Source organism: Alexandromys fortis, unplaced genomic scaffold, assembly GCF_014885135.2.
Source record: "Alexandromys fortis isolate MF-2015 unplaced genomic scaffold, M_Fortis_MF-2015_v1.1 scaffold_0, whole genome shotgun sequence".
Lineage (NCBI taxonomy): Eukaryota > Metazoa > Chordata > Mammalia > Rodentia > Cricetidae > Alexandromys > Alexandromys fortis.
The window spans coordinates 37,765,794-37,792,928 of record NW_026067949.1 but is presented as its reverse complement, the minus strand read 5'-3'; the positions used below and the strand labels follow the sequence as shown (position 1 = coordinate 37,792,928).

Sequence of the window (27,135 nt, the reverse complement as noted above, 5' to 3'; positions counted from 1 at the left end):
GAAACATAAATAAAAGGATATTTCCTGATGCAGTCAGTAACAAATTTTAAAGCATTACATAGCGTTACTACTGAAAGAAACTACTTGAAAGAACTGTATCACTTTAGTGCTTTTAGAAACCTAACATTCAATCACTATGATAATCTTGCCTGAAGGTTTCACTGAAAATGTTTAATGCAATATATAAATGATCATTTTTTTTAGATATCTTGTTTCACTATCAAAGATTTCAAAGGACATAAGAAAATGTCTCTTTGTTTTCTATGTTAGTATTTCTAATATTAATATATAAGACTATTAAAACAAGAATATTACTATATGTTATAGTTTTGGACAAGACAGAATGAATGGCAGTATAAGACTTTTAAAAGTATATCCACTTACTTCATATTTGATAACACATTCATGAGTTTAATAGATATTAATAGAGAGATCACTGATGCCATAAATGGTGTTGTGCAATAAGTAAACTGAATTAGATCATAAACGGCATCAAGAAGTTTTATATAGACAAGGAATTATTTTAAACTCATTGTTCTTACCACATTAAGCAGCGACATGGACATAATTAGGATAATATAAAAGAAAATATAAAATTGAATGTTTTACATATAGTACTTTTATTAATTTTGTGGTACACAGTTTTAAATTTCTATTTAACTTATTTAACTTTGATCTAAATTGTTACCTGATATTAACTGCCTCTGCAAGTGCAAAAGTAAATAAAAAATAAAAATAGATATTACTTAATATATGTAACAAAATGAACTATATATAGCCAAATGTCTAGTAATTACTATAGTATTTTTTTTTTATTTTTCTCAAAGCTCAAATTTTTTATCTGACTTCCTTAATGAGGATGCCAGGTTTTACAGTAATAAAGCTTTAATGTAGTTGGACCCATACTATAAGTTTGCAAAAGATATTTATGATCTTGGATGGTGACATTTGTTAACTGATATCATCTTAGTTTTGACTTTTGAAATGGTTTTGTTCTTTAGTGGTTTTCGGAAACCATAAAGAATCAGGCCTGACACATTCCCTGAAAATCTTCTGAAAACCCGTGTGTGTGTATTTTGCCTTTAGAGTACTAATTAGCTGTGTTCCATTTAAATAAAACCTAGCAGGTTCTGAGCGTAATTAAACTTTCCTGTAGCTCTTCTTTTCCTATAGGGTGCACAACCTTTAGTCTCTTATCACCTTAGGAGCGACTTTATTAATATCATTTGAATTATTTCTTATACAATGGGAGAACATACAACCCTTTGTTGAATGGGGTCATATCTAGGTCATGCCTTCTTCCTTCTGTAGTTCTCAGTGACTATTCATGGTTTTTACCTTTATGCATTCACTTAAGATTGAATAATAACTTTGGTAGGATGTCAGTGAATGTGCTAGGAATCATGGAAAGGTTGTAGCAAGGCTGAAAGGAAGAGTGGGGACAATTAAATATGATACAATAAAAACTCAAAAATAAAAGCATTGGGCTCTTTATAAACCTTTTAAAAGAACATGTCATTCATACTTGCACACAGAGTTTGGTTTTATTTTTGTTTCGCCATGGTTCTGAAGACACAACAATGTGCTGGAAAAAAAAAGAGACTCTTCAGTTCCCAGTACTTCATATATTTAAAGTTTTACAGTTCTATTTCTTTATGAAATAAGTTGTTTCATTTCATGCCAAGCACTTGTGGCCTAAGACACAGCGGATTAAGTAAATGGCATTAAGTGTTTGTGATCATTCTATTTATTTTTCCCTGGCTCGATTATTGCCCAGGTCATCTCCTTCATCAGTTACGTTTGTCTTCAGTTTAAATAAAATGGGCCATAGCTCTCTGTAAAAGATTTTGAAAACCAAGAATCCTCAAAGAGCCAAAACCTGAAGGTTGAAATATTTTGCATATGCTTTGTGAGAAAATGTTCCTACTGGGAAACATGTTTCAGGCTAAGTATTGGATGATTTGGAGAAAATACAGTCTGTTCTTCCACTCATAGGTGGGTGCTGCCTTTTTTTCCTCATAGTATTTTCATGCTTATTAGCATCTCTCAATTTTCTTTGCCTTGTCCCTCCTCTCATCGAGGAAGACAGCACAGAAAAGAGGGTCAGAACGCAGGCCTGCTGTGCTCAGTTTCCCCTAAAGGTCTCACAATTTTAAAATGCATATTAAGAAGACAAGACATTTCTCTTAATTAAAATGTAGAAGAATCCTCTACCTAAGTAATAGATTGCAACTAACTCAATCATATGCTGTTTACTTAATTCATAGAACAGAAAAAGAAATGTTTAAGACATCTCTGTCAGTTTCGCCTTTCTTAAAAGGTAACTCCCTTTGCCTTAGCAGGACAATGTCAGGATGTGCTAATGTCTTTTCTGTGGAAACACTAACTCAGCAGGTAAATTCAGTTGGCACCAGTTCAGCCCCTACAGTGCCCAACAGAAACTTGCCATGTGAGCCAAGTTTAGATTTCCTCCAGAGCCTTTCCCTTCTGTAAAGGCTACAGAGGTGGCAAAGGCTTCTCAATGATACACATGATAACACTGCAAACTACTTTCGTAGAAGGGCTTCAGGGAAGACAATATAGAAATAACTCAGCACGGAGGACTCCACAGCCATCCTTCTGCAGGAGAGAACACTGAAGAACTGTTCTGTTTGAAGGACTTCAACAATATCTAGTTTTCAACCACCACATTCTTTATTTACCTTGTGAGAAATCAGGGGAGAAACAACAGAAACAAATCTAAATAACTCTTTTAAAACTGCAGATGTGGGGTCGGGTGGTGGTGGCCCACATCTTTAATTCCAGCACATTGGAGGCAGAGGCAGGTACATCTCTGTGATTTTGAAGCCACCCTGGTCTTCAGAGTGAGTTCCTGGACAGCCAGAGATGTTGCATAGAGAAACCCTGTATTGAAAAACAAACAAACAAAGGACTGCGGGTGTGAGTCATTGGGTTTGATTGAAGTTCTTGAAACCAAGTAAGCAGAGATTTAAGTGTTAGGAACTGACAGGAATATGAGGGAAAACATCTTTGGATTTTGAAATCAAATTTGTTGGTGCTAATCTCCTTCACTTATTATGTTCTTTGATAATTCATTTTATTTTGTGGTAGTTTAGTTCAGAATATTTTCTCCATAATAGAAATATATCCACATTTCACAGAATTGCAGTAGGGGAAAATGGAATGAAACACTTTCTTAATTGGAGGAGCTTTGCAGAAAAAATAAAAAAAAACATGAAAGAGCACAGAAAGTCTTAGAGAGGAGCCGAGTAAATGCTCTCCGCGGGTCACCTAGCTGTTTGCTGGATTGAGTCAGGATAAAAGTAAGTATTGTTTAATGGGACTTTCATAAAAATAAATATAAAGATTATTCTTTTTTCTGATTTGGCAGAAATGTGGATCTTGGCAATCATTGATAATGCCCCATCTGTATAGATATAGTCATTGCCACTGAGCTCTGTGCCTAGTTGCTATCAGTTTCCCAACTACGGCACCTCTTCTACCATAGATAAGAATGAGGAGTTTAAAGACAAAGACACTGAAGTTCTGCCATGTGCTATGAGACATAATAAAATAGCCCGTTCAGTATCTACGCAATAAAAATGGAAATGGTAGGGGCTATTCACAGAATCGGTTTGAGGAGAAAATAAAGTACCTCTACCACTGAGTAAAGTTGCTACAGTTATATAGCTAAACAACAAATGTCAGTTCTCCTTTTTTCACACAACATGAGATATGGGGTATTTGAGAAGTAATTTCTCAGTCACGGGTCATCATAACTCTTGAAATAAAAGATGAAAAAGATCTTGTACTAGGAAAGAAATCTAATAAAGGAATTCAGAAAATATACCATACACATCTACAAAATAAAAATGAACCATATGTGTGGGTTTCTTTGTCTAGTGACAAATTTGGGAGTTTGCCTAGGAGATAAAGAAAATATATAAGTACAGGTATCATAGACTGCATTATTGCGTTTTATTTTACACATCCACATTTTATCATCCACAAAATACATCAAGAGATATATGAGTCAATTTTCAGTGTTTTGCCATCAAATGCTATTGTTTTGAATAACTTTATATATGTTCTAGTTTGCTATGCATTGTAAGCATGCATTGTAAAATATAAAAATATAAATAGCAACTTTATATTTTGAGAGATGATCATTAAATTTACTGCCCTCCCAGTCTTGAAAATTGATAGGAGGGAACTATGCTTAATGTTTCTTGATAAAGATCTGACACCCCTGATTTCAGATTTAAATACAGTTTTCAATTTCCCTTTTCCCAGAACACTTTTCTCTACAATGACATGCATATTAACCATATTTCTTGGAAATATGAGTAGGTTTTTATATTTCCAGAAAGTTTTTAATGTAATTACTAGAAGGCTGTTCTTTTGCACACAGGAGACCGTAACAAAACATGAGACTGTTTGGAACATATCATTTAGATTTACTTGTAGAAGAGAAATTGCATACTCATCAATGCCCATGCTTTAGTCAGGATTAAAGCTATCATTTACTGTTGCTTTAAGACCATGGGTCATTGTTGTGATTTACATGTGTTTATTTTCTTCTAAATGAATCAAGGAAATCTCCATTATCACCATTTTATTTTAAAGAAAATGAGGTAGTATGTATAGTTAAATAGCTTGCCTCAGTTTATTCATGTGAAAGTGGTACAGCCTTCATGCAGAAAGTGGGGTATCAAGCTGGGTGGGAGTTCACTCACCTCTTTTACTCAGGTAATCTGGCACTGTTCTCAACTTTTGGTGCAATAGACTATTTTGCCATCCAGTAACCAAAGTCATTCTTACGTTTAGTCTTCCTCGTAGAGTATTATTTCAAAGACAATGGCAAGTAGAGTCAAAGTACTTAGGATGAAGGTAGATGGAATTCTGGAGATTTTCCTTCCCATACTCACTATTACTGATAATCGCGTTTTCCAGGAATACTTAATTAATGGTTACATATTTTAGATTAACACAATGCTTTCTTCATAGTCAGTGTCCATTAGCATGCAGTGAGCTCTCTTCCTGTATCTTCTTTTTTTAACTGAACATTTTTGTTCTTTGCCTTCTTAATTTCTCTCTAGAATTTTAGATGGCAGATTTCATCCGCCATCCTAAGCCCAGGCTAGGTTCTAAACAGTACTATCTGCGGAAGAACAGTTTCTGTTGCTTTACTAGGAATACAAAGGACATTTGAAATTTTGTTCAACATATAACAAATTCTACTTTTCATGCAGTATACCTCATAATAAGAAATATCACCTAAAGATTCAATGGAAAATTTAGGCAACTCTTGTCTCTACTAAAAACCAATTATCACTATTTTTAAATTTGGGTAGGATGTTTTGTAATAATTTTGAAAGTTGTCTATTTTTTTTGTTTTTTCTTTTTTTATTTTTTTGAAAGTTGTTTATATTATAAAAGTATTGTTCCTATGATTCTCACTAAAATACCCTTATAGGTAGGATACATTAGGGGAATTCATTACTATTACAAAAGGATCTGATATAAGAAAGAATTTATTTAAAATGCTAGAAATTTTCAAAAACTAACACTTTTTGTTCCTCAAAGTAGTACCAAATTTACAGATGTGCCATGAAGGTGTAAGGATGCAGACTCTAGACATCGTTCAGCTTTCTAGAGCCGTGCACCTTGGGCAATCCACACAACTTCTCTGCATCTCTTTTCTAGCCTGTAAAGTGGTATTATTATTACTTTCAGTGCCCTGGGTTTTAAACACAGTCAACCCCTCCACCCACGCATTGCTAGATTTTTATCCTAGGTCTGTACAGACAGCTTTCCCCGAGCGTGAGTTCCCATTTTCATTCACTTTATGGTTGTATAGATTTAGTTCATATCTTTAAAGTGTTTTGTAAATTTTCTGACTTACAGTATGGCAGTATTAAATATTACATCTTCAAGAACTGTGGGATGGCAACTTGGCATGAAGCAGGGCATTAGGTAGTGAGGACTGTTTTATTTGTTGAAAATAGAAATACTAGAAGAAAAAGACTTGACTGTAGTTCAGTAGCTCAAAGAGCCCTTATCTACTTCCTGGGTAAAGCTTTTCAATTCCCTTCAGCACACTTAGGTTAAAAATCAAACCTTAATTGTGTGTGCTTCAGAATCATACCTCTTGCCAGTTCACCATCACCGAGCTACGGAAGAAGAGTGAGGCGCCTTATCTTCATTCAGTGCCCTGGGATTTTGAACACAGTCAACCCTTCCTCTCACATATTGCTAGATTTTTATTCTAGGTCTGTACAGACATCCCCCAAGCTTGAGTTCCCATTTTCTTTCCTCACGTGACCTGTCTGTCACATGTAATTCTATTTTCACTTGTTTATGCCTTTCTGATCTTTATTCAGAATAGAAATCCCATGAAAGCAAAAGTTAATCAGGGAAATGGTTCTCTAAAGTTGGATTTCAGTAAAAACAGAAGGTCATATAATTTTCCAACAAAAAACAATTTAATTCCAACAAAACTGACAGTAGGATGTCTTGGTTCTTGCATTTATTTGAGCACCACTGTGGGGAAAGCATATCTGTCTGGAAGCCCATTGGGAGTCAGATCCAAAACCTAATTTTCCATTTGGAACATCTGGGAAGTACTCTATAAATCCAGGCTTGATTAATGAATACTATGAACCAAATCTTTAAGTGGCTTAAAGCTGCTATTTTTAATAGCCACTCTTTCACTGTGGTAGTCTATACTTGATGGAGCCAATGTAACTTTTTTCCTAAATCCATAATTAACAGAAGTTAGAATTTGGTTTATAAGGCCTGTAGTAAATTGAAATGTTACCAACTGAACATTATAAGGCCTGTAGTAAACTGAGATGTCACCCACCACAGTAAACTAATACCAACATATATGCTATCAAAATAATTTACTTGAAATTAACAAAATGTATAACAAATATTAAATATCTAGTGATATATATATATATATATATATATATATATATGAAATACTGTATGTTTATTGTGATTAGCACTTTGTGGCTGAATTGAATTTTGTTTTATTTTTGTCACTTTCTTATGGTTACTTTTATTGACCCACAATAAAAACGTTCTTTTCTATTTAAAGTATGACTTAACCTTACATCTAGAGAAGCAATTAATGCAAAACATCTGTTTGTAATTTGGGGGGATGGAAAGAATTACTCTTTCATTTACTCCATTTCCTAAATTACATTCACTGCTACATACTTCATGAAGCGCTGTAGATTCATAGTGTCATGGGAATTCTTAATGTTTAAGAGAAAATGTCAGTAAGAAGTGCATCAACTATTGTGTGCATAGATTAGTACTGAAGCATAAGTTTGCTTGGGAAATAATTAACTTTTCAAGTACAGTTTTGGTCATTTATGGCTAGTTTGTTTAATTAACAATCCCCCCCAGAGACAATAGCCTTTTATTTTGCTCTCAATTAGTAACAACTGCATAAAATATCAGATATGGTTCTTTTCACTAAGTTATTTTGAACTGAGTCACTTCACAGGTAGGGTGAAAATATGAAAATATTGCTATGAAGACTCATTGGATGACTATGAAAACTATAATTCTCAAACTACCCCAATGATTCTGATAATTTTAATATGGAGGGAAGTTGATCTTGGTATAATTCAATAGTTTGTAGTTGGTCACAGAGCACTTAAATTGACAAAGTGTCTGCATGTAATTGCTGAAGCTCTTAACTATACCAATTTAGCCAGAGATTGCATTCCTCTAAATGTTACTATTATTATGATTTGTGTTTTACTTATGCTAATAATTCTCAAGGAAGAAATCATACTCTAGAAAGAGCATGTGTCTCGGAAAACATCAATACCCTCTGGAATATTATGAATATATATGTGAAAGAACGTGGAAAATTTGTATTGAAAATTTATGACTGCCATTGATACTGAGGGACTTTCACAGAAAATTTAAGTTTTGATATTTGATTACAGCTCTCATTTCCTCACTGAAAATCTGTCAGTTCACTAGAAAATTGACCCATGAATTCAAAAGATGATGATGGAAACAGTATTTTAGTTTGGAATAGAGAAGGACAACACAAGTAACTATTTTTAGTTTCAAAATATGTGGAAGTGATTTTGTTTTGATAGGAACTTCTGTATTGTGTAAAGAAAAGGATTTAATTTTATCAATGTTTTTCAAAGGTATAATTCTTTATCATGCACATATAATTATCTTCCTCTTCTTTCTCTTCTTCTTATTTCTTCCTCACCTCTCCCCTGCATCTTTTCTTCTTCCTCCCCTTCCTTCCCCTTTCCTCTTACTACTCCTTCTTTTCCTACCTCCCCTTCTTTGATTAGGTCCAGAAATTTTCACTGAAAATGATTCACTGCAAACCCAACACATATAGCTATTACATCTAGTTATAGATTTCATGGATGTCATTTTTGCATCTCCTTTTCTTTTCCCAAATGGGTATCTAAGATTTCTTCTTTGAGGTTTGTGGGTTCTTTTTTTCAAGTAAGAGTGCTAATATGGAAAGGGAGGGCTGTACAGAAGGCAGTGTGATAAAGTACCATCTTAAATATGTCAAGAAAACTAAACTGCAATCTGTGGTATAGACTACTTTGAAACAACATTTTCTACCCAGAGGTCTTATCTGAGCCAATCTGAGAACATTGATAATGTCAGGATATCAGTAATTATTTTATGCTTTAGAATAACTTTACATAAAAGAGATGTACTCAAAATGGGATGTGTGGATTAGAATTTTGCTAATCTGCAATGACATACATAGCAAGATCGATTGCTGTTTTAGAGACCCGCTGAAGTTTTATATTGCCACCATAATTCAACTCTGTGAGAGGAGTGTTCGTCTCACTGCACTAAGGCATAGCCTAGGCCTTAAGCTGTCCAAGATTAGTTCAATACAGACATATCAGGATAGATGTGTAGGGGTGTGCTTTCTAGAATGTGGTCTTCTCTCCTCTAGGTCTCATTCTCATCCTAGTGCTTTAGAAGGACCCAAGGAACTCAGATTTTCAAAATCTTGCCGTTCATTCTAATGTGAAAAGTCTGTATTAGATTTGAATCATTAGAGCAAATACCGAGGGATGATCTACTTTTATAAGAACTTTTTATAAGAACATTTTGGTTTGACTCATCACTTTGGAGGTTTTGATCATGATTGATTGGCTCTATCAGTTTGGTGCTGTGGTGAAGTGGCACGTCATGATTGATGAATAAGAGTGGAACAAGACAAACTATATCATAGCAAAAAGGGACTGGAATCCTACTATATTAGTTACTTCTGTTGTTGCTAGGACCAAAATCCAGGGAAGAATTACGTAAGCAAGGAAATGATTATTTTGACTCACACTTTATGGGGACACTCCATCATGACAGAAGCATGGTGGCTGACCTGTGTGATCGTTTCTCAGATAAGTGTCCACAGGCAAAAAGCAGAGAGGTGAATGCAGGGATGCAGATCATTTTTTCCTTTATATGCAGTCTATTGCCCCAGTCCCTTGCATGATGTCACTGACATTCCACCTGAAGTTACACATTTCTTCAAATACAGGCACAGAAATTATTAGAAGTAAATTTCCATGATGATTCTAAATTCAAATAATCCATTGTAAATCCTCTCTTTATGAACAAACTCTGATGACCATAATGTCTTCCATTCATTTCTGTCACTTATTTCCACCACTTCCGGTAGGTTACGACTAAGCCTTAATATATATTTAATATAAATGAATATATTATTGCAAGACAATTTTTATCTAAATTATAGTGAGAGATTGGGGTATGAGGAGAAACATGATTACTGCTCAGGATAAATGATTTTTATTACTTATTAAGTATGAGACAGTGTGAAAACACTTAAAGGTTAACAATGGAATAGATTATTGTGTAACATCACTATATATGTAAAAGAAATAGTACAAGAAAAATAAATATTCTAATACAGCAAAGGCTATATTCAATAATTATACACTTTGATTTCCAGATTGATACTCAAAGTATATGATTAATATTTCCTATTATCTTTTCAAATAATATTTAATGTATCTTGAATTGGCTTCAGTCATAAGTTGCAAATGTTACCAAGGAAAATTATGCCTTCAAAATTCCTGACTTTGGGAATATTTATGGATCCAGAATGTTCTTCTTACATGTATGACACCAGTAAACACATGGCATATATTCACTCACACACACATACATACACATAAATAAAAAATAAAAATAAATACCAAGACAAATATATACTAAACTCACAGACTATATCTATGCATTTGTGACAGTTTCTCTATCAGCATATATTCAGATCCAATCATTACTTATTCTAACCTGAAGCCCAGAAAATAAATAATTATATATTATATTATTTAATAAAGAATGAGGGCCAATTAGGTCCTGACATACGGAATGAGTAAAAACATAGAACTGTCTTATATACACCATCCATTTTATTCTATTTTTTAATCTCTTTGATACTTCAGAATAAAAAGTTTGAACTGATATGGATCCAATATTTCTTCAACTCAGGTGCATAGAGAATAATATCTATCTAAATCAGATATTAAGGAAAGAACTTTCATTGATATTTTGTTGCTTACTTTTCTTCTTTTTTGCAACTTAAAACTTGCTGTCAACAATGCAGTAGGAAATCTGATTCTCCAGCGAGCGGGACTCACATCTGCTCTACTACGATTACTCCATTTGAATTTTTCACCTTGTTAAAAATGTGGATGTTGTATTTATGTATTTTGTGTGGGAACATGTATGTGTACATTCATGGAGTTCAGAGACCAACCTATGTAACATCCTTGGAGAGGCTATATATCTTCTTTGAAACAAGGACTTTCCTTTCCAAAGCACACTGATTAGCCTGGATGTGTTAGTCAATCCCATGGGTTGATTTTTTTCACCTCCTTCCTAGCACTGATACTACAGGTGCACACCATTATGACTGACACTTTTCTTTAGGTCATTGGGATTGAACTCAGGTCCTCATGCTTTCAAGGGAAGTGCTTTCTTGATTCCTTTCACCAGTTCCAACGTTTTGCCTTGCATACAATATGTTAAGGATGTTATGAGAGATGCTGGCATCAGTACCATACTATTCATAACCCATTAACTTAATAAAAGTCATTATACAGAAGGCAACTATTTAGAGGTATCCAACCGTGGTATACAACAAGTCAGACACTGGATCGGGTTCAATAGAGAAATAAGAAAAAAAAAAGGCTTTGATGAGATAACGTGGATTTAGATTCCAGATATACACTTATATTAGTTCTGGGACCTTGGGCCATTGGCCTGTTTAACTTTCCTCAGCTTCAATTTCCTTATCTGTAAAAGGAGGAGCATAACATACCAAAAGATCAGTGTTAAGATTAAGTGATAAAATGTATGAGTACAGACACATATAATTTTATTAGTTTCAATCACTGATGTTACAGATATAAGAATTCAGTCTTTGAAACCAAAAATCATTTTCATTGAGGTTATACAGCAACAAAACTAGTATTAAAGGAATAATGAACATTATCTGTGCCATGAAGCGCTCTTAGATTTAATTGTGTAGAAGCACATTTATTTCAAGTGTTAGACTTTCAACATTCTGTTTTTGAAAGGGATGCCTTCAAAAAAATCACTTTACACACAGTCATGTAGAATAAAGAATTTGCTTAGGAAGAATATTCTGTATTAGAAACTCTTAAACTCTTAAGTCATGCGAGGCTGACATTTCTTAGAGAAGATGAAAACAATATCAGAGATTTCACAAACATAGTTGCCATACCCGACAAGGTAGTCACTGAAAACATATGGCACTGCTCTTTTCAAGCTATGTGTCCTGTGACGGTAGCAGATTGCTCATTACTCATAATCTAGCCGTCAGTAGATTTATGTGTTAGCTCTGCTTAAACATCTTGTACAGACTCGCCAGTAGACATGAGTGGTGAATTTCTTTCTTTCCATCTTATTGGGTTATGCCTTTTGACTTCAGTACTCATTCACAATTCTGAGAATGCATTTCTATTAAAACTCACCCTACCACTGCTATCCATTCTCTGTTGTAAATACTGGTAATTAAATTTGAAAATCAGCAAGCGAATTGTTGTTATTAACAGTAAAAACATCTAAAAAGTATAAAATTGAATAGCATGAGACTTAAGATTAATTCAGTTGTTAAAGCTTATTATTCTTCAGAGGACCTCAGTTTGGTTTCGAGCAGCAGCATTGAGTGGCTCACAAGCACCTGTAAATCCAGTTCCAGGGAATATGATACTCTTTTTCTGCTGTCGGTGTGTATTATTCACGAATCCCTAGAGAAATAGAACTGATATACCATAGATTGGGTTTATTAGGGTGAGCCTAAAGACTGTAGTCCAACTATTTCAACAATCCCAGTCTCCCAATAGAATGTTCAAGAATCCAATCATTTTGGGTTCATGAGCCTGGACTTCTCAGCTGGCTTTCAGTACATGCTAGCATGACAAAGAAGTATGACAGAATACAGTGAAGGAATAGATTTATCAGCAAGAGTGAGGGCAAACAGGCAAAGAGCAGGTCCTTCTGCCCTCCATTTTTTTTTTTTTTTTTTTTTTTTTTTTTTTTGCACAGGCTGCTACCAGAAGTTGTAGCCCATGTTTTAGGTAGTTCTTCCCACCTCAATGAAGAAAAACCCTTTACAGACATACCCAGCTCCTTGTGTTTTAGTTGTAGTTGTAGGCAAGTTGACAGGCAGGAATAGCCATCACATTGTGGTACCTGCACATCTGTGGTGTACATACAGATACATAAAAAGCAGATACACATCAACAAAAATAAATAAAGCTCTATAAAATTAGTAGCAATAATAGTATTCTGAAACAAAAAGACTGGTTAATCTTGCAGTCAATAATAGTTATGTTTGATTATACTGATTACATTGATTATAAATAATTACAATCAAAAGAATACTGAAAGTTATTTTTAACTAATTAATGAATTAAGATTTGAAAGGTTTTTTTGCAGTAATGACTAGTTTTGAGCTTGCTATACAATGATTGAAATATTATTTAAAATAATTTCAAAGATGAATATGGGGGAGTCAGGTATATCAGGAGTAAAAGCGGTAAGAATTCTGTGAACAGATTTTTATAAACTATTGAAAAGCAAGGCAAGAAGAGCACACTTTAGAAACAAAAGAGGAATTTGCCTTCAAGCTCCCATACTAGCAGTTGGGATACAAACCTTTGCCAGTGACAGCAAGCATGTTATCTACCAGGATGAGTAATAAAATTGATTTTCCTGCATAAAAGAAAGTCCTAAGAGAGGGACCTCCAAGTTATATGGATCACAATAGCTATGATATAATTGTAGCATATTTCCTAATCTACAAGCTTTGCTTTTCCACTCTTCTTATTTTCTTTCTGTAGCTGGGATCTGATCCAAAAAGCACACAGCTCCTGCCAGGTCAGCCAGGAGTGGTTTGTGTTCTCCGTGTTCTGTTGCTCAATAACGGTTTCAGAAATTCCCTTTCCTTGCAAAATCCCTTCACGGCTCATTGAACAGAACTGTTTTAATAGTGGGACCACAGAAAGAGAAGTGAAATTAGTTACTATTGCTAAAGGATTTTTTGCCAGGCTAGCTGTCTTATAGAATGAAATAGAACCTGTCATCTAGAGATCGATCAAGAACAGGTGGGGAATGTGTGGTATTTGTTTAGCCACTCAGTTTGGTCCTAAAGATGAAGGAAAAGAAAGACTACACTGGTATCTGGATAACCTAGTTCCATTCACTGTGTAGGGAAGAGAGGCAATTGGTTTGTGTATGGATTTTGTTCATTAGAAAAGTTTTGGTAGAAAATTGAGGGTTATGTAGGCTATAATGGGTTAGGTAAATACTGAAATGTAGTGCTGGAATTGAGAGGAGCAGTGACAATTTTTCATTAATATTATTCATAAAGAAAACATAGATATAACACTCATTGGAAGAGAATTAAAAGTTTAATTTGAATACTTAAATACTCTCAGACCTAGGGGGCATAAAATACTAACTAGAAATAAATGAACAGAGTTATAAAAACATGTTTTTGGTAAAGATACCAATAACATACACTGAAAAAAACCCAACCTATTTAATAAAAGATCCAGGTCAATTGATATATACCTGCAGCAGAAATTTGGGATATATATATATCCCAAATATATATCCCAATATATATATATATATATATTGGTTTTTCGAGACAGGGTTTCTTTGTAGCTTTTGAGCCTGTCCTGGAACTAGCTCTTGTAGACCAGGCTGGCCTAAAACCCACAGAGGCCTGCCTCTGCCTCCAGAGTGTTAGAATTAAAGGCCTCTGTCACCATCACCTGGCAGGGATATATTTTTAATCCTACAGAAAAAAATAAAAGGTCTAAGTAGAACAACAACCTTAGTATAAAATGTAAAATAATAAAACTGCTGGACAAAAATTTAAGGGGCAAGTCTCATGACATAAGTACAGACAATTTTTTTTAAGAATCACAGTTTCCTAGGAAATAGACCCATGCATTGAGAAATGGGATTACATAAACCAAGGTTTCCTGAAAATCAAGAGAATCCATTGACAGAATGAATAGACAATGTTTAGAATGAGAGAAAAATCAGTCAGATATAATCTATACCTGACTCACAAATAAAATGTGTAAATAACTGCAAACATTTAAACACCGAAAAGTTCCTGTGCAATCATTAAATGAACTGGTGAACTAAATAGTTAGTCTTTGGAAGAGTAAATAAGATTGTTCAGTTAATAGTGAGTAAGTAAGTAAATAAATAAATAAACAAATAAATCCTGGTTAGAATAGCAACAGTGTTTGGAGGAGTCCACAGAAGAAAACTAGTCACTGTTGATGGAAGTGCATACAAGTGCATTCACAGTTGAAAATGGTGTGGAGGTTTCTCTCAAGCAAAGAGCAACAAAATAATACCTCAAATGTAGGAATTCCATATGATACACCACCGTCACTCCTGGGCACATACCCAAAAGGTCTTTATACTCTTCCACAGTGATATTTGCACATCCATGTTTACTGTTGTTCTACTCACAATTGCCAGGGAAAGGTATCAGCCTAGCTGTCCTCCAAAATATAATAGGATAATGAAATCATGATACACACACATCAGGGTGTGCTTCATTTAGCCACAAAAAGTTTACCCATGACATTTGTAAGAAAACGAATGCTATTTTAAAGTCTGTTAATCAATTTAAGTCAGGGGTCACAAAGAAAAATATTACATGTTCTATTGTATTTGTAAACCCTCGCTTCTGATTTTTATGTATGCATGTATATGATGGAGGGAGTTTGGAATAGGCCATTAAATTAGAAGGGGCACAGAACACATGTAATAGGAATTTGGAAAGGAGATATCTGGGTATGGAAAAGGTAGACATGAGGTAAGAGACTGAGGGACTGCTGAAAGGACTGTGTGTTTCTGCGATGAGTGTCAGGTGAAACTAAATATATGTGAACACGACATGAAGAAATCTATTATTTTGAGTGCTGACTAAAAGTTAAATTAAAAGTAAAGTAGATAAGTGTATTTAGAAATATTTTTACTAATATAACAAGAGTACTGACTACTCACATGTATGCTTGTTAGGTAATGAGATCACTGCTGGGTTAGAATGGACTTGATCTATTTAGTGGTAGTTGTCTCAGTAAGTGAAGTGTGTCTAGGAATACGTGGGATTTCAGGAACGAGCATTAGGGCTCATAGTCTGTCATTAAGACTTCATGTCCAGTGTCATGCTTTCTTGCTCCTTGTTTCCATGCTGGGGTTCGGAACAGGATTACAAGACAGCATTGTTCCTGGTGAACATCGTGGAGGGATTCTAAAACAAGTGTATGGAAGAGATTGTATAATCAAGTTGCACAGCATCTTATACATATGAGTAAATATCGTGTTTCCTTATAGTTTTATGCTCATGAGCTTCTGAGAATAAATGAGGAGAAATAAACCCTCTTCCACTCATTTTCCATGAGATTCTGTGTGGCTATGAATTTCTGTCTTCAAGTCAAAGATATCATAAAACTATGTAACATCCCTCAACCAGTAACAACACTTTTACCCAATTTACAAATTTAATTTTCCAATGAGAAACATGTGCCTGTTTCCTCTCTACTCGTGTTTGTTAGCTATTCTGTGTCCCCTGAAGCAGCTGATAAACTATAAAGTCAAGCCTTTGAAGTCAAACATCACATCTGTACTGAATGGAGCCATGGAGAAAGACTGGACAGTTAGTTGTGTATGTGGGGCTGTTTCCACAGATTAGTTAAATGTGTGCTGTAATTGAATGCAGTGGTGAAAGGAACTTAGTAAGCAAGCATTCATCAAATATGTATTGCACCCTATGGAATTTTAAGTCTGTGTCCTTAGAGAAAAAGAAGGCTGTCCTATCTGCTCTTAATTTACATTTTTCCTAAACCATCACAGCAGTAGAGGTCTAAATGGCCTTATAAGTGTTTGCTAATGTGAAAATCATGAAAGGAAAGGAACAGTAACAGTATAAGTATGTCTTCTTGCACTGGATTGCCCTTGTTTTCCTCAAGGATTGTACATTTTCCCCAGGCCTTGTTGACCATAGATGGATGGTGACAATATCAGACATCATTCATTGGTTGTTTAACTATTCAGCGACTGAATTGTTTTATTTTTCCTGAGTATTCCACAACATTTTGTGGTCTTAATAATTCATGCTAACTCTATGTGAGAGAAAATGAAGTACCATCAAATGGTACTTAACAAACTATGGATGTTAGAAAAATCTAACAAAAACCCATAACTGATTTTTAATTGATATTTATCTCTAGTTGTTAGAATGTATGAAGTACATTAAGAGGAATAAATCTTTTAAAACATAGTTCTTTTGATAATTGTTTTACTAGTGTCTGTTAGTCCCTTCAAAAATAAATTTGCAATTCTTTGTCTTTTTTGAAAATAAATTATTTAAAAGATTTTCATGTTACATGAAACACTGAGATTAATAATTTAAATTGATTTTTGAATAATAAAACTAAAGTATACTTGCAATTATTGAGAAATAGTTTCTATCTGAATCTATTTTTGGCTAATACTTATATATTTGCTGATTAAAAAGTTACCAGGCTTGCTGGAGAGATAGATGGCTCAGCAGTTAAGAACACATACTAGTTTTGCAGAGTTCTCTTCACCCATATCAAGTCTGAAATGACCTATATCGCCACCTTTGTGGGATTTGGTGCCCTCTATAGACCTCCATGGACACTACACCCATATTCATGTGCTACACACACACACACACAAACACACACACACACACACACACATGCATGCACAAACAACAAAAATACCCTTTTAAGGAGCACTTTAAAATCATTATATTAGTGAGGTGTTTTCCCCTTTGTACATTGACTAAGAATCTGCAGTAGATTACATACTTATTTATCGCTGTGGGCTTATTTCTCCTGAAGAAATTATTTCCTTATTGCTAACTAACCATCAGCCCATCTTCCTCATAATTATACGACTAATACTTGAGGGAGAAAATGACCTTGAAGGCTTTTTTCAGTTTCATTGTGTGGTTTCATTTTAAAATATAAATAACAAAATAAAAACATTTTCCACAAAATATCTGATATCTAATTAATGCTTTCCAGAGTAAGTGTGGTATCAAACATTTCCTCTAATTATATTCATTAGTGGCTTCTCTAGGACAAGTTTTAATTAAGTTGTACAATGAAGATCAATACTCGTTGTGTATTCATTGTAATTTACAACACACATATATACTGTTCAGAACAATTTAATTACTGTAATTGTAGCAAAGAAGACACTTAGAAATTACACTCTATTACTGCCAATCCCCTCTTTAATAAATTTGTTAAAGTCACTGGGAAATAAACTTCGGAAAATTCACATTTGTGTGCACCCTGTCTACATTTCAGTTGTTTTAAATACTGCTTTACAATTTTTGTGAATGTATATACACAATACATGTATAAGTGTGTGTGTATAGAAATCGAGGCATTAATGACATTATTAAAAGTGTCTTTCACATATTCCATCATAATATTAATAAACTATTAAAATGTAGATAAGAGTATCCATCATATTAACACTGATTTTTTTGAAGTATAATCTAAGGGAAAGGCATGGGTAAACTACCCTACTATATGTAAATTAAACCTCTACTGTTTTATTAATTCATATTCTTATATAAGTGTTCATTTTGTTTTAAATTAATACTTTCAAGTATGTTAAATTTTATTATGGGATATTCTTTCTATAGCACTATAAAAATAAAAGTAAAGTAGTTCTTAACATTGGAACTACTGAAACTTAGAAATCATAATTATTGTTTGGGTATCTTGGCTTTTTAGAGGGCAATGGTTAGCCACATGCTTGACTTTTCTCAACTCCCAGTAACTGCTTTTGAATGCTGCTTCAGACACACCTTCTGGATAAGCTCACTGATAAGATGATTCATTCATAAGGTACACATCTATTGACAATTTGAGCTAAGCCAGGTGTGTACACTTCAATTGGTGTTTTGGTCTTTTTCAAGGTTTAATTTTTTGTTTTTCTGCATGTGTATTTCTCTCTCTCTCTCTCTCTCTCTCTCTCTCTCTCTCTCTCTCTCTCTCTCTCTGTATTTGTGTTTGTAAATATGTACATGTGAGGGTAGGTCCTTGCAAAGCCCAGAAATGGGTATCATCTGCTGAGTTGAGGTTCCAGGCTTATATGATCTTCTTGATACTGGTGATGGAAACAAATTCCATGTATCCCGCAAGAACAGTGCAAACTCTTAATTATAGGCTCCCTTTCCATCCTCAGTGAGAAGTGCTGCTCTGCTAGAAGGCTGCTTATCAATTCCAGGCATTCCTATGCACTCACACCACTTTGGATTGCAGATTGAAGCTCAACTGACTACAGCACGTAACACACTCTGTTTATATGAGCTAGTTTATCTCACCTACACAGGCATACTGCTGCTCAATATCGGAGATGAACCAAAGGAATCATTAAAATGAATAAACATAACAATTAAGTGTTCACTCCCCTGGCATTTAGTCATGTCTAGACAGAGCCCTCGTGTCCCAGATACACTGAAAGGAGGACAAGGACATTTATGTTTAATGTAACCTTATTCCCATGGAGACGAGAAAGGCTAACAACACAGTAAGATGAAGAGCATGGCTCTTACTGAAGAGAGAGATACAGTGTCATGTCTGCAGGACTTATGTGATCAAGATAATTGTGATTTGTTTAATTTCTCTTCTTTTAATGCTTGATTTTCAGCAAAGGCAACAATCCTTGAAGGAATTCACAATTCTATAAACAATATGAAGCCATATGGTTAAATTAGGTTAAAATGATGATTTTAGTAGTATGAAGTAAATTTTTATGTTAAATGCTTACAAGTTTTAGAAAATAACGAAATACCCAAATTTCCAATTTTAGTTGTGATTCTTGCTCTCTCATAGTGATTTTCTTACTTTCTAGATAAGGTCTGACGATTCATTTCCTTGCCTATCAGCTTTTGATGTTGGATTCTCCTCTGAATGCCGTGAATCAGTTTTCCTACCATTGGTTAATAAAGAATCTGCTTTGGCTAGGCAGGCAAGAAAACTAAACTAAATGTAGAGAGAAAAAAGGCAGAGTTGGCCTGACACCATGTTGCTGCCAAAGGAGAGAGACATAAGAACTTAGCAATAAGCCTCGGCCTCGTGGCGATACAAAGATTAATAGAAATGGGTTAATAAGATATAGAAAGTAGCTAGAAATATGCCTGAGCCATTGGCCAAACAGCACTGCAAATAATACAGTTTCTGTGTATTTATTTGGGACTGAATGACTATGGGATCAGACAGGGCAGAAACTCATATCAACTATCTCTTTTTATTTTATACTTCAAGCTTACACTTGCAGATATAATAATAAATTTATTATATCTCCTGTATGTGTTATAGGTAGTTTCAAGAAATTACATATGGCTATTCTTTTGCTCAGTCTATCAAGCTCCATTAAAATGGTTCAGTTACATTGTGGCTTAGACAAATCTATGAGAAACAGATGTTACAAACAAACAAAATACCCATACCTGAATTATGTAATTAGCTCTACCCTTTAAATTGATTTAATTTCCCAATGACCAAATACAAGCACAATGTGTAAGAATATGTTGGTCAATGTGACTATGTGTACTTACTGTTGATTCCCTTGTAATGATGAAATTCATATCAGTCCTGGGATTTATAAATATATTATGACTTCAAGACATAACGTATCTTAAAAATTCAGCTTGAGCCACTTTTTAAGTCCCAATTGTTTCTAAGTAGAAGACATCTGGAATACACAGTACTCTGAACTATAGCAACAAGCATTGAATTGCTATATTCTTCATTTTGAGTAAAAATATATAGATTTGTTTTTTAATTAAACTTTTAAACTTGTATTGAAGGTTTTGATTATCAGTGTGAAAATGTTAAATATGTTTATAAAATGTTTATTGTTACTTAATCTAATATTTGCCAGTTCATAGCAGCTTTTGAGGGAAAAGAAAAAAGCTTAGCTATAACTTTTAAGGCTATAAATTAATGTCAACTCTAAGTTTTTACTTTTTTTTCAGTACTATTTATTTCTTCCTATTTGTTCTTTTTCTCTTATTTGATAACAACAGGATTTAGGGTTATAAATAGTTTAAGTGCTTTGGTTACAATTCTCCATTCATTTATTACAAAATAACTGTTTTCTCTCATTATAATAATAATTTGTCACCCTTGTATTCATCATAAGAACACATAATCTAGTCTTAGTAATATGCACGGTATCCATCTCAATGGGGTGAAATACGGATATACTCAGTTTGTTGTTTTTTTCTATTTACAGTGAATTTATTGGATTCACGCACTGTCATGGGGGACCTTGGATGGATTGCTTTTCCAAAAAATGGGGTAAGATCTTATGAAAGTTTCCATAAAGCATAAGCTAAGTACATAGCCTTCAGGCTACAAAAGTAAGATTGAAATTTACTTGGACATATTTGTTAATAAAAGATGGCTATTTCTATCAGGTCGTATATGGTGGAATTTCAAAATAGTACTGACCGAAAAAAAAATTAACCAACAGGGGTTTTCCATAAGTACCAGATGCATTGTTTTCATCTCAGTATTTCTCCATGAAGAGAAATTTTCCTTCAGCACCTAGGAAAGTCAGTGCTTTGCCACTACCTCTGGAAAGTTGCTGAGGAAACCTAGTTACGTCTGTGTGCAATGTTAATGGACTTAGAAACCAACTCATCTTTTATTTCATTTCCAGAAAAAGTCGAAATCATGACAAGAAATTCTGTTACGTTCATATCAGTCTAAAAGCAGGTCAAGTGTCAGTCCCGTCATCATCCAAGAGTTTCTTTCTGAATCTTGAAGTTTTCTTCACTGTAAACTCTTCAGAAAAGATTATCTCACCAAAATATTTCTACGATTAATATTTTATTAAATTATTTATTGAAATACATTAAAGCAAAATCATTAAGTTGATTAATAAATGCCATTTTAGGACTATGTACAACATTAATAGTTTGACAAAATTTCTAAGCCAACACTATACTCAATTATCTTGACAAAATTCCCCAATTTAGTTATTTGCTTCAAAATTATACTTAAGGTGTTTCAATTGATCTTACTTTAATAGTCATGTAAACAATTAATTTAACATCTCTCATATATTTTTTTTATGGGATTGAAATAATTTTAAGCAAGAGAATATTAAAAAATACTTGTGATAGAAACCTAATTATACAAAATAATTCAATGATTATTTTCTAATTAATGAAAACAATGGTTGAATTAATTATTCTTTGTGCTGATGAGTTTTGGTCATCCTGACACATGCTGGAGTTTTTGGGAAGAGTAAGCTGAAATTGGGGTATAGCCTCTCTCTACATTTGTAGAGCATTTTCTTAATTGTAATTTCTTTGGGAAGGAATCAACCACTGTGGGCTGTGCCACCTGCCTGCAGGTGGCTTTACATGGGCTAAGTAACCAAGCCTAGCAATCCTTGTAGTCATCAATGACCCCCACCTCTGGTCTTATTTGAGTTCCTGCCCTTTGCTCCCTCAGATATTAGCAAAATAAACTCTTTCCTTCCCATGTTGCTTTAGGTCATGTTGTTTATCCCAGAAACAGGAAACAAACTAAGAAAACCCTTCCCTAAGAAAGTTATTTTAAGAAAATAATAGAGGTTATATTAACTTTTTAAATTCCTAATTATGTGTTATAAATCCTTACATCATCTAGCTTTATACAGTTCAGCAACATCAAATATCTTTGATGTTTCAAATTATAATTGCACTTATAGATACAATTGTAGGATATTATTTTAAGATATGTTACATTTGTTTATACTGTGAAACCTTTTTTTAATGATGCAAAGAGGTATTGCATTCTTTCATGTTGCTTTAGTTTAACTCTGTGAAGCTGTGTTACTTTACCTACCTAAAACATCTGATTGGTCTCATAAACAACTGAAAGTCAGTTAGCTGGGTAAATAAAGTATAGGTGGGGCTGGCAAGCAGAGTATAAATAGGAGGAGAAGAAGGAGGATCAAGAAGGAACAAGAGAAGGAGGATGCCAGGGGCCAGCCACCAGCCCCACATCCAGCCATGAAGAGTAAAAGTAGGATATACAGAGTAAGAAAATAAGAAAGCCCAGAGACAAAAGGCAGATGGAATAATTTAAGCTAAGAAAAGCTGGCTAGAAACAAGCCAAGCTAAGGTTGGCCATTCCTATAAAAGAACAATGTCTTCCATGGGAGTTATTTGTGAGATGGATGGTGGACCTGCAAACGAATAAGTTAAAAAGAACAAAGAGTAAACAACAACTAGCAACATACATTACTAAAAGTAATATGGTTCAGATGATAGAATCTGTACACTAAAAATTGATTGAGACAGATGAAATGACTCTTAATGTAACCAAGTCAATTGTGTCATTTTTAACCTTTTTATATTGCATTTTGTTCCTTTTGCTCTATTAAAATTCTATAACTGCTATTATACATGTATATGTGTCTTGCTGTGTATGTGTGTCTATTATATTGTAGAGTATATACCCAAAATGTTTTATTTAACAAATATATTAAGTGTCCTTTTTGAATATCTGATGAAAATGCATTTTAAAATTACATATTTACAGGTCTCAGAAAATGTGTTATTCCCTTTGAATTTAGTTTTATCTTTTGACACCATTTCAACTGGAAATTTATTAAAACAGTGTTGAAAGTATATGTCTGAGTGACTATAAATATGATGTTATAGTTACTCTTAGGACTGAAAGCTTTGGGAGGCACAGTTTAATTCTTGTACCATTCCTTTATAAAAATCAAAGATCTCTGTATAAGGACCAAGCTCTTAGTAACATTTCAACAATATTCTGTTACTTTGTTTGTTTTTTTAATTACAATCTTTGTAATAATACTAGTTTCTTTTCTAGATTGTAAAATAATGCTCATTACTTTTAGGATGACTGTAGGTTTTTATGCATCATATTGTCTTTGACAGAGCTAACTTGTAACTATGAATACTGAAGAAAGATATGTTAATTTAAAGAAATTTAGTAATTTTTTTAAATTTTGTTTTACAAGTAGAAAAATTTGTATGAAATCTTTAAATCTTTATATTTTTCTTGATAGGTGGCATTTATTTGCAAGATAATAGAGGTGATAATATTATTTTAAGTAAAATCAGTGTTCAAAGTCTAAATGAGTTTAGAAATAAATGTACAAGTTTTTAATGTAATCTGAACAGATTGTGAAATTTATAATTATATAAGCAATATCATATTGTGTGAAATGTAAGTTATTGGAATAATGTCAACAAAAGTTATAGAATATTGGCCTCTAATAATTTTCTCTTCTATGAAAGTCAGAGCAATATTGGAAGAGATTCTCAGAATCTGTGTTTTTAAAGTCTAGAAATAAACCATGATCTGACAGTAACCTAGAGAACATTTATTAAAAAAAAATACCCTCAGTTTTGTAAGAAAAAAAAGGCTTGTATCTTGTGTTTTTTACAACTGTCAATCTCTCAGGAATCCCTGAAATACCTGAATCCACCAGCTGAGCAGGCACTGAAAAGCAGAGAAAGATAGAAAATCACTCATGCTCCCAATTGCAAAGAACTGTCATTATTTGATGTCTGTTAAGTTCCTAGAAGATTGATTAAGATTAGAATTTTAACACTCTTTGTCAGATTATTTTTCATCTTGGAATTTGTTAGAAAGACAAGTATCTACTAATTTGTAGGTAAAATTTGATATAAATACTAAAGTTACCATTTAGTAAAACTTGTTGGACACCAGAAGGAATGCTGAAGAGGAGAACTGTGAACTTGCCAAGGATGTAAGCCTGCTCCATTAAGAACTGAGATTGATTTAAGTTTTACTTTTGAGTGGTCTTGAGATCTTATACAAAAGAAAAACAAACACAGTTGCTTAGATAAAAGTTCAATGAACGTGTCAATAGGCACAGGCAGTCACTTGGTGACTATAAGAACACTTTAAGAACACTTACGATTTGGAGAGAATTTTTTTTTCAGGTATTGTCTAGTATTTAGTGAAACAATCACATTGATGGTCGCGTATAGGGAAATATACTGTTTTGAGACTTAGTTTAGAATGGTGATTTTACAAATAATCCACAAATGCTGGAAAGTGGGAGCAATCTAAATTGACAGATGCCACCAATATGTTTAAAATGTCTAGTTTTCCAACAAAACCAAGCAGAGTATAAGGAACAACGTGTGTTATAAACAGGGATGACAAAAGTAAACAAGAGAAATTACATTGAGGATTCCTGGCATCGGACTTAGTAGGTGTAGACTTTATTAACTTTAATAAGCAATTTAAAATATGTAGAAAGCCGGGCGGTGGTGGCGCACGCCTTTAATCCCAGCACTCGGGAGGCAGAGGCAGGCGGATCTCTGTGAGTTCGAGGCCAGCCTGGTCTACAAGAGCTAGTTCTGGGACAGGCTCCAAAGCCACAGAGAAACCCTGTCTCGAAAAACCAAAAAATAAAATAAAATAAAATAAAATAAATAAATAAATAAAAAATAAAATATGTAGAAGACTAAAAGGAAATGTAAGACAGTAAGACTAAATAAAATATAACTTTATCTCATTTAATTCAGAATGACAATAGGGACTGATTATCTTATAAGGAAACATATTATATAGAGGGAAAAATGTAAAACCTGAACAAAAGAATCCACTACAAATATCCAACAAGAGGCTTGGTCGAGTAGAAGAAAGGGAGAATAAGGGCGGAAGTAGAACAAAGGGGCTCTCCCTGTCTGAAAGGGAGACAATGAAAAGGGCATAAGTAGCTCAAAGGGACAGGGCCAATTCGTGAAGATGAAGTAATTGGAATAATCTCATATTTGAAATAAAACAAAACACATATTTATCAGCAAACATAAGTAAAACAAAAAGGTCCACAATTGTTAAAACCAGAGAGAACTTTGTGGCAGCATCGTGTGAGAAATATCTCACCATGTATCACAAATACTCAGTAGTACTATTATATGTAGATAATTCATTAAAAATTAGTTAACCCCTAGTGTATTTAAATGCTAAAAAAAGAAAGCAAGTCTCTCTAGAAAGAATTGCATGCCCAGCAAAAGTAAATTTAATTTAAGGAGAAATTGGCACTTTCTCTCATTAAATAAAATATCAGACATATTTTTACTGGAAATATCTAAGAAATAGGTTATAAAAAGCAGAGTTCTATTTTTTAAAATAGAACTTTACTAGTATCTCTCAAACTTTGCTTTTTATCCTCCCTATTTCATGCTGATAAAAACATAGAAAGTGATAAATTATATTTTTCATAAGTTTGCACATTTATTTTAAGGAACAATAATTGATTTGAGAATGGTTTATTTATAGAATAATTTTGTGACTTGATATAATACAGCCATATATCACTTGATGACAGAGATTCAGCTTAAGGCATGCTGTATTCAATTTTGTCATTGTGACAGCATTTTAGTGGGTACTTACTAAAATTGAGCTGGATTGGGCCCTACTGGACAATTCAGTGTTAAGGACCACATTCATATTTGGCCTTCACTGACCAAATACTTGTTCTGTGGTTCATGTTCTTCATGACTGTATTTCAGCATAAACACATACTGGAGCCTGCAGGAGCACACAGAGGTGAACATATTTTATGGGTTAAGCATGTATGAGAAATGAATTTGGGAAATTTCTCGGTCATCAAAGTGCATCTTATTCAATTATGAGAACCCAGGTTTAGAACCTCAATACCCATTTTTATAAAATTAGACACATCATCAAAGAAGCTTCCTCCTGCAGTAAAGGGGAACAAATACAGAAAGTAGACAACGTTCAGAAAGCGAGAAACATTGGAATCCTCTGTCCTCAATGGGTTGTCTTTATTAAATCCTTCACCTCATGGCTCAGGAACTTTGTGAAAGAGGAGGCAGAGAGGGGGGCGTAAGAGCCAGTGAGGCTGGAAGATACCAAGGAAACCGAGCCTTCTAAATAAATCATAACTGATACACATAAGAACTCACAGATGCAGCAGCATGTTCTGAGCCTACACAGGTATAAGACAGGTGGGGTAGCAATGCTGAGGCAGGAAGTGAACATGAGTGCCCATTCTTAACCCAGGATCTATCTCCAAGTGATACTTGCTCACAAAGAAAAAAAATAGTTTCTCCAACAGAGCCTTACTGAGAATAAAACCACACTTAAGGGCATGGCCCATCCTCAGAAGTAGATGATCAACACACACACACAATGGTATTTTTGGAGGTTGTCCCATAATGCTGTTTATAAGACAGCTCAGTTCTTGTCAATAAACACTTACTATAGAAAAACTTTATATTTTGTATTTTAAAACTGATCATAAATTATAAAGTACTAAACAAATGTGACTTGGAATAACATTGAGTATTGGCAGCCAGTAAACATTGTTTGACCTTCTCTTGCATTTCTCTTGACCTCATAATAACATGTCCACCAGGCCATTTATTTTTGCATGTTCATGTATATATATATATATATATATATATATATATTTACTATATATTCATGCCTACATATACATGCATAT

General features: G+C 33.9%; 1 protein-coding gene across 9 annotated transcripts in view; it reads left to right on the top strand.

The window, feature by feature from the left end:
* The window catches only part of Epha5 (EPH receptor A5), a 278,614-nt gene that overhangs the window by 5,204 nt on the left and 246,275 nt on the right, over positions 1–27,135 (top strand). For all 9 annotated transcript variants that reach the window (XM_050150286.1, XM_050150285.1, XM_050150284.1 and 6 more), the window contains exon 2: positions 20,893–20,957. In XM_050150286.1, the coding sequence (XP_050006243.1) occupies positions 20,893–20,957 (65 nt within the window). The remainder of the gene's footprint in view (positions 1–20,892; positions 20,958–27,135) is intronic.